This window comes from Bidens hawaiensis, unplaced genomic scaffold (assembly GCF_021521415.1).
Source record: "Bidens hawaiensis isolate Kalapana, Puna unplaced genomic scaffold, B.hawaiensis_p1.1 tig00008375_1, whole genome shotgun sequence".
Taxonomy (NCBI): Eukaryota; Viridiplantae; Streptophyta; class Magnoliopsida; order Asterales; family Asteraceae; genus Bidens; species Bidens hawaiensis.
Genome location: NW_027491593.1, coordinates 459172 through 471970, shown reverse-complemented (window position 1 = coordinate 471970; position 12799 = coordinate 459172). Strand labels below are relative to the sequence as shown.

Below are 12799 nucleotides of genomic sequence, written 5' to 3'. Positions count from 1 at the left end.
ATTATTGGGATGCTCTTCTTCCGGTTCGGACTCTTCCACAGGATCCTCCTCTTCTTCGGGGTCCTCTTCTTCTTCCTCTGGTTCCTCTTCTTCCATAGGTTCTTCCTCCTCCATATGCTGGGTGGTATTTTTGATCATCCGGGGCATCTTAAAACTTTCGTAGGGCATCACTACCCTCATCTTGGGCTTGCGAGACGGCCCTTCGCCATCGTTGGGTTGCGAGTTGACTTCGAGAGCAGTGGAGCTTCTAGTATGCCACCTTCGTTGATAGGAGTGGCATTGCATCCAGTCGGAGGATGGGGATCTTGGTTCTTCCTTTATTGGCCGTTTTAAAAGGAAGGCATAAGATGGGTGGGGATTTGGTAAGTATCCAGTGGGAAAGTACTGCGGTATTTCCGATGGTTGATAAGTCAGGATTGCTAATGGGCGGTACGTCGGTATTTCAGAGGGATGGTATATGGGCATTGTTGGTGTATGGTAACTAGAGTGCCTTGGTGGTTCGATTCTCTGTGTCGGTGGACTATCGGGTAATTTAATTGGACAATGCTCAGTTCCAGGGAAGTATATTGGTTTGGGTCATTCAATGTATTGGTCTCGGTTGAAGAAAGCCTCAAAATAATCTTCACTCATGATGTCCTTTGGGAACTTGTAGTATTTTCTTGCTATTCTTGCTTCACGATCATAATACTCCATTAATTTCTCATAAGTCATCTTTGATGGGTGGTTTAGAATGTAGAGAGGGAAAGAAAGGGTTACCAGCCAATCTTATCTCTATTCAAATAAACAAGTAAAACATTTTCCTATGCTTGGATCGAACTTGGGTATTGTTTTATGATACCCAATTCGCTAAGATCGATGGCTCTGATATCAACCTGTCACACCCCCCATATTAGGCCTAGGCGTGTGACCTAACAGTTGGTACCACATTTGTAATTAAATCAGAGTTACGGGTTTAAGCGGAAGACTTTATAAAACATGTGGATTTAAAGTTAAATATTTATATTACAAAAGACAAGACGAAAGTCTCGTTTAGATTTGATAAGTTTAACAAAAATCATCATATTTAAACAAAAATTATCCGAGCCATCGGATTCTTGAGCCCTTCGTCCTTCAAGCTTTATTCTTGGTTACATGCAAAATGTTATAAAAGTACGTCAGCAATGATTGTTGGTGAATATGCTGACGCTAAAATATTTTCTTTTACTTTGTCACCCCTCGAGGGTTACGCAAGCCTCGGCCCATCTTGGCTTACAAATAACAAAGTTAAAACGATATCATTATAAATCGAGTCTCTACACTAGGTCACCCCAGCAAAACACCGCAGCGTTTCGACGTACTTAGGTACCATAAATATACACAAGGTCATTCTCACTCGAACATACTTTGATTCGGCCCATCGTGGCTGGAGGTCGTGACCAGAAGTGGTGCGATGTGCCCACCGCATTTAACCACATATGTAAGGATCCAGACAAACGTATACTACAGCCTGAGGGCTAAGCTTTTACTCTTATTCATATTGTTTTTAGAGACACTTAGTCTCATGTAAAGTTTTACACATAACACATTTAATTGTTTGAAAACAAGTTTGTAAAAGTGGGGCGTATTCACCTTTTCAAGTGGGATCGGCTTCCAACACCGTCCGTGTGCCTTTCTCTTGCTATCTCGCACTTATAGTATGAGTATAACTTTTATTAGTCGGATATACAATCCGGCTTAAGACCTTTAGTCTTTATTTATCTCGATGAACCTTTAGTTCAATATTCTTTTACTTTAAAACCTTTAGTTAAAAAGTAATATTTATAAAGCTTTAGTTTATTATAAAAACCCGACGTTTCTTCTTCTTTAAGAAACGTACTCTTTTCTTTATTATTTAAGAATACTCATTATGCTTAAATAATATTTATAACAAAGAATATTTATATAAAACACACACACACACACATATATATATATATAGATGTTTACAAATATATATATTTCTTTTTCTTTCTTTCTTTTCTTTTCTTTGTTATTTATTTTCTTTGAGATATCGAGTATAATTTCGACTTGGGGTATTAAGCCTTTATAATATTTTATTAATATTTTAATCGGGCATTATGCCTACCTTTACTTGTCATAAAATCCCTAGATACTCGGGCAGCACTTCGACGCCGCTTGATCAACACTCCTTCCTCGTACAATCTTTCTCCTCACTTTGGCACGCTTCTCGAGGCACCAACACTTCACGGCACGCACTTCGAGATGTAAAAACAACACCACCTTCTTGTTCTGGATGTCGTCGAGGAATGGTACAAATATCGAGGTATGGCACGGGAATCGAGGAATCGGGCACGGTTTTCGAGGTGGATCGGTGACACAAACTTCGAGGTGTAGAGAGATGTTTAGAGAGAGAGAGTAGTATGTGAATTTGGGTGTGAAAATATGAATGCCCGGAGCTCCTATTTATAGGCATAAATTTGGATCCCATCGCGGTACTCGATGGGTTCCTTGGCTGGCCCGTCGCGTAGCGCGCCGTAGGCCTGGCCAGTCACACACTAGACCTGCCACGTGGTGACACGTGGCAGGCGTTACGCCGCGTGGCGACACGTGGCGGACGTTTTGCCACGTGGTGACACGTGGCGGCAGATGATGCCATCGTGTGCCGCGTGTCACAACGTGTCAGACCACGTCATCGCGGTACGCGATGACGTTGGTTCAACAGCGATCGCGTATCGCTATTGACTTCTTCCAGAAATTTTGACCAAGCCCTTCGCGGTACGCGATGGGATTGTCTTTGTCCTGGTCGCGTATCACGATAGGACAGAAAAACAGAATTTTCACTTTTAACCTTGGAGTTAGGAAATTGGCAGGATTGATCCCTATACTTTGGAAAGTTGATATTTTTGGCCTGAAATTTCCGTGATGTTACAGCAACTAAAACCCTAAAAACATAACTTGGTTACCTAACCCAAACACAAACATATAACGAACACAATGAATCCACTCCACAAAAAATAACCACATAACATGCCATTAAAATCCTAAAAACTTCAAGTAATTACCATGCGTAAACATCGCACTTCCAAACGATTCACCGAACCAAGCATGAAAGAAACAAAAATAAAAATAATAATAAGTCACTAATGAATGCCATGAAACCCAATTACTATTAATAGAAATGAAATAGAATAAACAAATTTAGTACACAGCAACTACGATGCCACGAATTCGGTTATATTAGTGCACGGTTCCTATTATTATTAGACATTGATGTCTGACAAAATGACCAATTTGACTTTGGGTAAAATGAAAGATGAAGATAGTGAAACCGAATTACCCAACAAAGCGATGATGAGAGGACGTTGTAATGGGTCCTGCAAAGCAACACAAAATGAAGAAGAAACACGATAGAGCAATCAAAATTCAATCTATGGTTATATATATCGGAGATTAATGTTTGAGAAAGAGAGAGAGAGAGAGAGAGAGAGAGAGAGAGAGAGAGACGATGACTAGAGAGAATAGTCAACACTATGTTAAGAAAGAGTTTTTAAATTTATATTAAAGGATTAGTATACTTTAAGAACTCTAAAAAAGTTAAGAACTCTTAGGAACTCTATACAACCAAACACTTTTTAGTTTTTTCTATATATTAACATTATTTAAGAGTAGTCTTATCATATTTTATATAAAAATTGTCGATTACATATATTATAATCACAAGTTTACATATGTGTAAAATTTATGTACTAACAAATTTACATAAGTGTAAAACAAAACATATATATATATATATATGTATGTATACACTAGTAGAAAATATACCTTTAATGACACGCGAATTATGACAAACAGTCAAATTATGACAAGTAAAAAACCGCATGTCATTAAATATTGTCATCTTTTATCAAAATTTGAAGAAACAATTACATGTATTTTTTGTGTGTCACCGTTTTTATGTCACTAAAATTTAAAAAAAAAACACGGGCTACACTTTGGTTGTGTGTCATGTTTAGATGTCATTTTATAATTTCTAGGGCTAGTACAAAACACTCATCGTTCATCCCAATTTCTACAGAACACTCATCAGCATCATCACCGCTCATACCAAATGGTCAGATCTCATCATCATTAATTCGTTCAGCATCTCTCATCGTCGATTTACGCACTGATTCAAACACTCATCACCACCTTTCATCATCATTCATTCGTTCAGCATCTCTCATTGTTCAGTATATATCTTTTACAAACTGATTGTTGATTTACGGTATAATTACTCACTGGAACTTTTTTATCTATTACTTTTAGTCTTCAATTTTGCATAAATTGTTGGGTTTAACATGTTGACATGATTGTTAGGTTTAATCGCTGATTGTTGATTTCTGACGCTGATTACTCACTATTTATGGTATAATTACTCGTCGGAGCTCATTAATCTATCAATTTTAGTCTTCAATTTTTCATAAATTATTAAGTTTAATTTGTTGACATGAGTGTTAAGTGTTTAATCTGTTGACATGATTGTTGATTGTTAGGTTTAATGTTTCTAATCTATTTGTTAAGCTTGATTGTTGATTTCCGACATATTATCAAGGGATACTATTGGTATAATCTATAGCGATGCTTGATTATGGTTGTATAGGGAACTAGTTGGCCCAAACCGTGTTTATTACTTTTGTGTTAGGGATTTAACTGCTTAAGTTTTATTTCAAATGTATGGCATGTTAAATCAATTATGATCTGATGCAAACAGAAAGCAATGAGACATGTTCTATTTTCTATGGTAAATTTGTAACATCCCAAAATTTCGAGTAATAATATTTTATATTATAATAATCGAGTTTACTTGATTTGGCGAGAAATAATAAATTAATAAGGGGAAGATAAGTAGGCTAATTAAAAGAGATTAACCATGGACTAAAAAGGAAAGATGGGCCTTAGGTCCATGGGCTTAAGGGAGTATAAATACCTCTTAAACCCTAAACCTTTCAATTTCCATCCATTCTACACTCTTGCCTACACTTTAAAACACACACTTAAGCCAAACATTCCCTCCCTAGCCGCCGGTCACCATCCAAGTCCACAACCAAGCATCATAACTTAAGATCTTCAATCATACAAGCAAGATAACAATCCAAGATCATATATCAAGCAAACCGTAACTTTGAAACATAAAAAGGTGCGTTCTTTATGATTAAAGGTTACATTTTTATAAACGGTTTGCTATGAAACTTGACCATAGAGTTGATTGGATCTAGATGCTTCATAAAAATGCAAACTTGATGATTAAAATGAACCTAATGGTCTTATGATAGTATACGGCTCAAATATGAACACTAGATCGAGCCTAGAACGTTTTAAATCTATAAAGGTCTAAGCTTTATGCCTAAAACGGGATAGATCTTGAAGCCGTGGTAGTAATGAGTGTAAACGGTTATGAATGATGTTAATAAGAGGTTAAAAGGTTCAAGATTTGAACCATGGAACATGTTACTGGGCAAGGTGGAAACGTAAGGTAGGAAGATTAGCTTAACTGGGGGATTCTCGACCAAAATTTGAGAATCCATGGTCAACCATGTGGTTCTCGGTCAACCTGAGATTTCGGCCAAAACGGGTTCTCGGCCAAGGAGCGTTCTCGGTCAGCATTGAGTTCTCGGTGGCAGGAGTTCTCGGTCACGAGTTCTCTGCCCAAGGAGTTTTCGGCCAGTCCTCTGTTGGGTTTTGGGCCGAATCCAGTGGGCCAGATATTGAGAAGATTGGACCTAAATCAACTAAGCTCACAACACGCTAAGCCCATATCTAAATTAAAACAAGCTAGCCCATTGTCATAAACTAAAACAAACAAGCCCAACTTAGGAAGCCCGTTGGTGAACTAAAATACCAACTTGATTAGTTAGACGGTTAATTAACACTTATATATTTAACAGTTACCCGGGCTCAGTTAAAGAAAGGAATTACGATAAACGGTGAACGCAACAGGATCCCAAGTGAGTTTCTAGCCCCATTTCCTTGTTATGTTTTCGGGGTTGTGTGCATACTCGATGTGATAGTTAATACACTTACCTTAAATGGTAAGTGTATGCCTTGTATGATTTATGTGATAGATATATGTCATGATTATGAATGAAAGCTTGTCGGTACGCGAACGATCTTCGGATATTGCGCGTATAGACAAGGGAGGTATGTATATGAAAGATGAATGTGTATGATATATAAATATATATGTACAACATATGAATATGTATAAATGACTAAATAAAGTATATGTATGTTATGGGTATGTAAAGACAGTATGTACAAAGATGAATAAAGAGGGATCAGACCCTAATAATATCTGAGATAGAGAAGTAAAAAGGGATCAGACCCTAATAATATCTGAGATAGACAAGAAAGGGATTAGACCCTAAAATATCTGAGATAGACAAAAGAAAAGAGGGATCAGACCCTAATAATATCTGAGATAGACAAGAAAGGGATCAGACCCTAATAATATCTGAGATAGACAAAGGAAAGAGGGATCAGACCCTAATAATATCTGAGATAGAATGAACAGTAATTATATAGTATGAAAGTAATATAAAGTATGAACGTATGTATGAAATTATGTAATGAAAGTAAATGAGTAAAGAAATTATTATGTATCTTCGGATGCGTAATTGAAGGTAAGTAAATGTATTGCATGATGTATGATTAACTAAAACTCACTCAGCGTAGCTGAATTTTAGTATGCACGCAGGAGTGTAGGATGCGACAGCTGGCGTGAGCGGGACACATGACAGAAGGATAGAAGACTGGCATCTGAAGACCTGCTATGTTTTATAAGTTATGTTTTGATTTTGAAAGAAAAGAAGAATGTTTTAAGACATGTTTATGATTTGATATGTAATGTTTTATGAAAGTTTTATATTCCGCATAAGGTTTTAATTAATCCTGATATAAAGAACTGTGTTTATGAGTAAATCCAACGTCCAATATGAGGCACCGGTAACGGGGCCTTACAAAATTCCATTTGATAGTTTCAAGTTATATCACTCATATTCTATTGTTTGTTTGTTATAATGTTATTCATATTTTATTGATCATATCCATGTACATAATGTAAATTAGCACAAAGTTTTGGTAAGTCAAATTGAGTAGATGACGATTGTTGCTAGAATGACTAACATAACCCTGAATTTGAACAGTTATATCTGTTTACAAAGTTTGTCACATGGATTGTAGTTGTGTGTTCTTAAACAATAGATTCAGCTTAGAATAGAGTGGTCTGCAGCAGTTTGGGATTCATTTTTTGGCTTGCACTGCACTGCAGTGGGTTTTCAGGACTTTGCAGGCCTGCAGAAGCTGGGCTGCTGAGTTGTGTGCTAAACGTTACGCTTGTGTTTTTCTATGCTTATTTAATAGCTGAAAGTAGTTAGCTTTCTAAACAGTTACACTAGTGTTTTTTCTTTCCAATATATATTTACAAACAAAATTGTTAGTTATTAGTGCATGTCTGTATAATGTTCAATTATATGTTTTGTGAAATATGTTATTGGTAACTAAACAAAAATGTTAGATGCAGTTGTTGTATTGTATTCGGGAAAAAAAACGGGTTAATTTACACTATTGCGAAATATTAGTGCATAAATATTTTTAGTAACCGGCTGACTTTGCAGTTCACTGGTTGAAACGGTTGAAAACGATCTAAGAATCGGATGATGTCATAAATATTATAAAAAGAATTGTTTCTAAATATCTAACTCTAAAAAAATATGGTGTTTCTGACTTCTAAGTAATGAATGAATCAAAACATAAGTACTTGAAAGAAAATATATGTATAAATATTAGACTAATAATTGTGTGACTTTTGGTTGACTTTTGCCATAGGGCCAAGATGTTATTGCTTTGTTGCCATGGGATGAATGGTGGAATTTTGAGTTGACTAAAGATGTGGGGAATCCGCATATTGCGTTGCTGCCTTTGCATCCTGATCTACGGTCCAGATTTAACGTGACTGCTGCTTGGGAGTACGCACAGAGTATGAATGGGTTGCCATATGGTTATCATAATTTGATATTTAGTTGGATAGACACTGTTAGTGATAATTATCCACCGCCTGTGAATGCTAATATGGTACCACAATTGGCATTACCTTAGTGTTGAACTACTTCTCAGTTTTGGATTGTTTATTGAACTTTAATCATGTTACAGGTTGCTTCGGTTATGACCATGTGGGATCATATGCAAGGTGAAGAACGCAGTTCATCTTTTGCTGAATTACTAAGTATGCCTAAACATGATGACTGGATATATAGTGACGAAAAGTCAACATCTTGTGTTACTTTTGTCCTTGAAATGTACAAAGAAGCAGTACTCTTTGGAGATCTTGCAAACCAAATTCAAGTTACCGAATTCACAGTGAGTTAATTACCATTGATGAATAGTTTGTATCATATACATGCTTACTAACCTTTGTAGAATAATGCACAGATAAAAGATGCTTACACGCTCAAGTTGTATGAAAACAATTCGAGCAGGCTGCCAAAGTGGTGTAATGAAGTTGAACTTCCGTTTTGTCAAATAAAAGGGAAATATCGAATGGAATTACCTGGATACAATACTATTGACCCTTATCCTCATATGAGCGAAAGTTGTCCCTCACTCCCTCCAGACTATTCTAGACCTCTGGACTGCTAATGGTATGAATCTTTACTCCTTTCATCCTAAGAGTGAAGGATGTTTAGACAAAATTAGCATAGGTCATTTGTATATATTTATTTATGTCAGAAAACAATGTACTGGTAGAGCGTTTATTGTAATTCTACTGCTCGATAGCCTGATATACGTGTGTAATGAATCTGTTAAAAAAATATTTCACAATACGACAACTGGTGTTGGGTCACAAAACCCAGTTGTTGTTGTTTGTGCTTGATACGATTAATTCCAACGGTTATTAGGTTTTTGACATTGTTAATTGCAGGCCTAGATTGATTGATTTTGTGTCATCATTGGACGAGGAGACTGTGAAATCGGCTTCTTAGAAGGCTTTTGAAGCGTTGCCAGATGTTTCGAAAGCGGGTTCTGAGCTGACTATTGAAAGGTGTTGGTCCTGCAACTGCTTCTGCTGTTTTAGCTGCTTATGCACCGGATGTTGCACCTTTCATGTCAGATGAGGTACGGGTTATTGTTTTGATTTGAAGTTTAATGTCTGTTTGATTGAAAACTGGTTGTTAATGATGATGAAGGCAATGGTGGCGACTCTTGGTAACTCGAAAGATTATACTTTGAAACAGTATCTTGTGTTTGTTGACAAACTTCAAGCGAAAGCAAAGGTTAGTTACCATTAACAATTTGTAAACTTCTGCTGTAATTAAACTCAATTCGCTTATGCTATTGATCTTGTACAGTTGTCGTATTGTATATGCTAGAACAGGTTATCAAGTTGCTTAATGGAATCTATGATTGACCACTTTTTTGACAAATCATTTGAACTTTATGTTTAACTAATCTAAAATTTTTCTCAGGTTGGGAGAGGGAATAATGAATACACGGATGCTGATATTGATGGAATTCGTGAAGAATGGTCGACTTTTGTGGTATCCTTTATTTACCAATGAATGTTCGTATCGATGTTAATGAAATGTTAACTTTGGAATATTGTTAATTTTTTATGTTTGTTGGTATGTTATGAAATATTATATGAAATGGATTATTTTGTTTTGTATGAATTTTAGTTTTATTATGAGACGTTAATCGTCATTATTTAATATGGAAATTATAAATCTGCCAAATAATTTCATTTTTATAATACTTAAAACCATGACTCGCAAACGTGTGTCAATAAAAAGATGTCAATAATGCTTGTCATAAATAGAAGACACACAAATTTGCGTCATCTTTTCTTTATGACATGGCCTTCCTTGACACGTAATGGCGTGTCATCTACCCCTTTAATGACACGCATGGCACGTCATTAAAGGTCTATTTTCTAGTAGTGATAAAAATTAATTTTCAAAATTGTAATTGTAAATATAGATATAAAAATGATAAGGCTACACTTAAATAACATTAATATACAAAATATTTTATAAAAAACAAGTTTTCAAGGATTCCTTCAAGTTTTTAAATAATTTTACAGTTCTGTAATGATACTCATCCTTAAATTATATATCTAAAAGTTTCTCTCTTTTGTTTGTTTTGTAGTTGCTGGTGAGGATGAAGTAAGCTTCCATTGAATAATTCAAAGAAAAACTTATAAAGAAGCTTTGTAGAAGCATATGTGAATAACTTGGTTGATGAACACAATCTATCTATTCTAATAAATAACTACTTATTTTTGCCACTTGTCACTCTTTTAGTCTCTTCCTATTTTTTCAACATTTCAATATTGATCCTTATATTTTAATTCATTTCAATATATGAATTAAAGTTTGTTTTTGTTGAATGTAAATCCTATTCGATTCATTCATTATTTGAACATGGCTTTAAGGTTAGTATGACTTTGTCCTTTTTCATTCATATGAAATGAAACTAGGGCTGTCACTTTTACCCGAAACTCGAAACGCAACCCGAAAAAACACGTACCCGAACTAACCCGACTCGAAGAACCCGAACCCGAGAAAAGACTAACCCGAACCCGAACCGAAGTAATTCGGGTTGGTTCTCGTGTTTGATTTAGAAGATTTTAGCCAACCCGAAAAACCCGAATAAACTTTTAGTTTTGAAATTAAATATATTTTTATGTATAAGTGGCTAAGTCTTAGTCACTAAAGTTATCAGAATCTGGTTCTAATCAACTGTTGTTATTCTAACTATTATGGATCGATTTCTTATTATTAATTTATGAATTCCGTTTATTACTTATAGCAACCGTAATCGAACAACCAAATCATGCCCGTTTAAATAAGATTATGTTTCGAGTTAGTTTTACTCTTCTTTTGAACTATTTTATCAAGTCAGGTTAGTTTATTATTTGATTATATGTGTTATAAGCAAAGAAGAATATGTTGTTTTTATTTTAGTATTTTAGTTTTTAATTTATTTTTTTTTGGTTTTGTGTTATTTTTTCCTAGGATACTCGAAACCCAATTAACCTAACCCGAAAAAACCCGAACCCGAATTACCCGAACTCGAAGAACCCATGAGCGATTTGGGTTGGGTTTCGAGTCAAGATTTAAAACTTTGAAACCCGAATAACCCGACCCAAAAAACCCGAAACCCAAAAAACAAACCCAAAGAACACCCCTAAATGAAACAATTCATTTTGTTATAATTAAATTTTGGGTTTTATATATTTCTTGATTATACAATTTTTAATTTTAATATATAAAATTAATTAAAATTTGTCATATGCAGAATATTAATAATAACAAATAATCTATCATGATTAATCAATTTCAGATTCTAAAGATTCTAATAATGATTATATAGTCAAAGTTCAGGTAATCTGTTTTTGGGATAATAATGTTTTTTTTATAAACATAAGCAATTGATCCCAAATGACATCATATATATTAATTGATCAAAAGGTCTGCTATTTTATGTGTATGAATATTTTTTTGTTAGTTTCATGAATATATATTATAATTTATCTAGGGTCGTGGTATGTACTTGAATAACCTTATTTGTCACACAAACAACTATACATGGTTATATCAAGAGTTATAAGCAGACATATAAGAGTTACAAGCAGACATGGACTAAAGATTTTAATTTTTGATAAACAATGTATATCAACCAATACAATCACAAATGTAGTGTATATGGAAGGTTTTACTCCATCTGTTCCATTAAAAGCGTCAATGTTTATTTTTTTGTTTGTCCCATTACAAATGTCCACTTTCAAAATTTATTAGTCAATTTTCAAATTTACCATTAAACACCACAATTAACATCAATAACCAATATTGATGGACCCAATTTCCAAGGCATTATTGTCATTTGGTAAGCAAGAAAAGTAATCATTCAATCTATCTTAAACTTTGTGTTTATCAAACCATGGCAATTCTAATGGGACGGAGGAACTACTTATTTGTAACATATTTGTGTTATCTTAGTTATGTAATTTCTGTAATTTTCATATAAATTTTAATTGTGTTAACAATATATGATCATTTTGTTGACTGTAATTCACTTAATGGTTAAAATTAAAAATTTTTATCAATTACCAATGTAGTACATAGGCCTCAATCTAGTATCAAATAAAAATTGGTTTTAACACGTGTAAAAAGGTGTTTGAGGTGATGGCAAGTGACAAAACCTTGTCCTTTATTATATACGAGACAGAGATTTATAGCAAACTTAAATAAAAAAATAAACAAAAAAAAGAAAATGGAAAGTGTTTTGGGTGTCCCAGGTATGTGAGACACGCGTGTGGGGTCAGGAAAGCAAAGATATGGTCTGCTGAATTCTGTCTCACGTAAAGCGCACGCCACACACCACTACACTACCTGCTCTCAGTCAAACCTCTTTTGAACAAACAAAAGTCAAATTTCCATTTTCTAATTTCAAAATGTGCTCTACACACTTCAGGTCTCATTCCTTAAATTTATGTATTAAATTTATGTGAGGAGAGTATGTAAATTATAGAGTGAGATTTTGAATGATTGTGAGTGTAAATTATAGGGTAGAGAGAAAAATGTAATGATTTTTTGTAAATTTGGGAAACATTGTTTGCCCCTATTTATTTTTTAATATTTGTTGGATTGGTTGTAAGTAGAGGAGAGAGAAAACTGTAATGATAAAGGTATAAAAAATATTATTTAATTGAACAGAAGAGAAAAATGTAATGTTTTTTAGTGTAATTATAGAGATAAGGATGAGGAATAGGATGAAAATGCTCTAA

General features: G+C 34.5%; 1 protein-coding gene and 1 pseudogene across 1 annotated transcript; both read left to right on the top strand.

Moving 5' to 3' along the window:
- The first annotated feature begins 347 nt into the window (after nucleotides 1-347).
- On the top strand, nucleotides 348-8656 carry LOC143637640 (uncharacterized). Its single transcript, XM_077104976.1, has 4 exons — nucleotides 348-437; nucleotides 7843-8088; nucleotides 8167-8373; nucleotides 8446-8656. The coding sequence occupies exons 1-4, from the start codon at nucleotides 348-350 to the stop codon at nucleotides 8650-8652; spliced, it is 750 nt and encodes a 249-aa protein (XP_076961091.1). The 3' UTR covers nucleotides 8653-8656.
- A 92-nt stretch (nucleotides 8657-8748) lies between these two features.
- Nucleotides 8749-10179, top strand: LOC143637639 (uncharacterized; annotated as a pseudogene).
- The last annotated feature ends 2620 nt before the right edge of the window (nucleotides 10180-12799 follow it).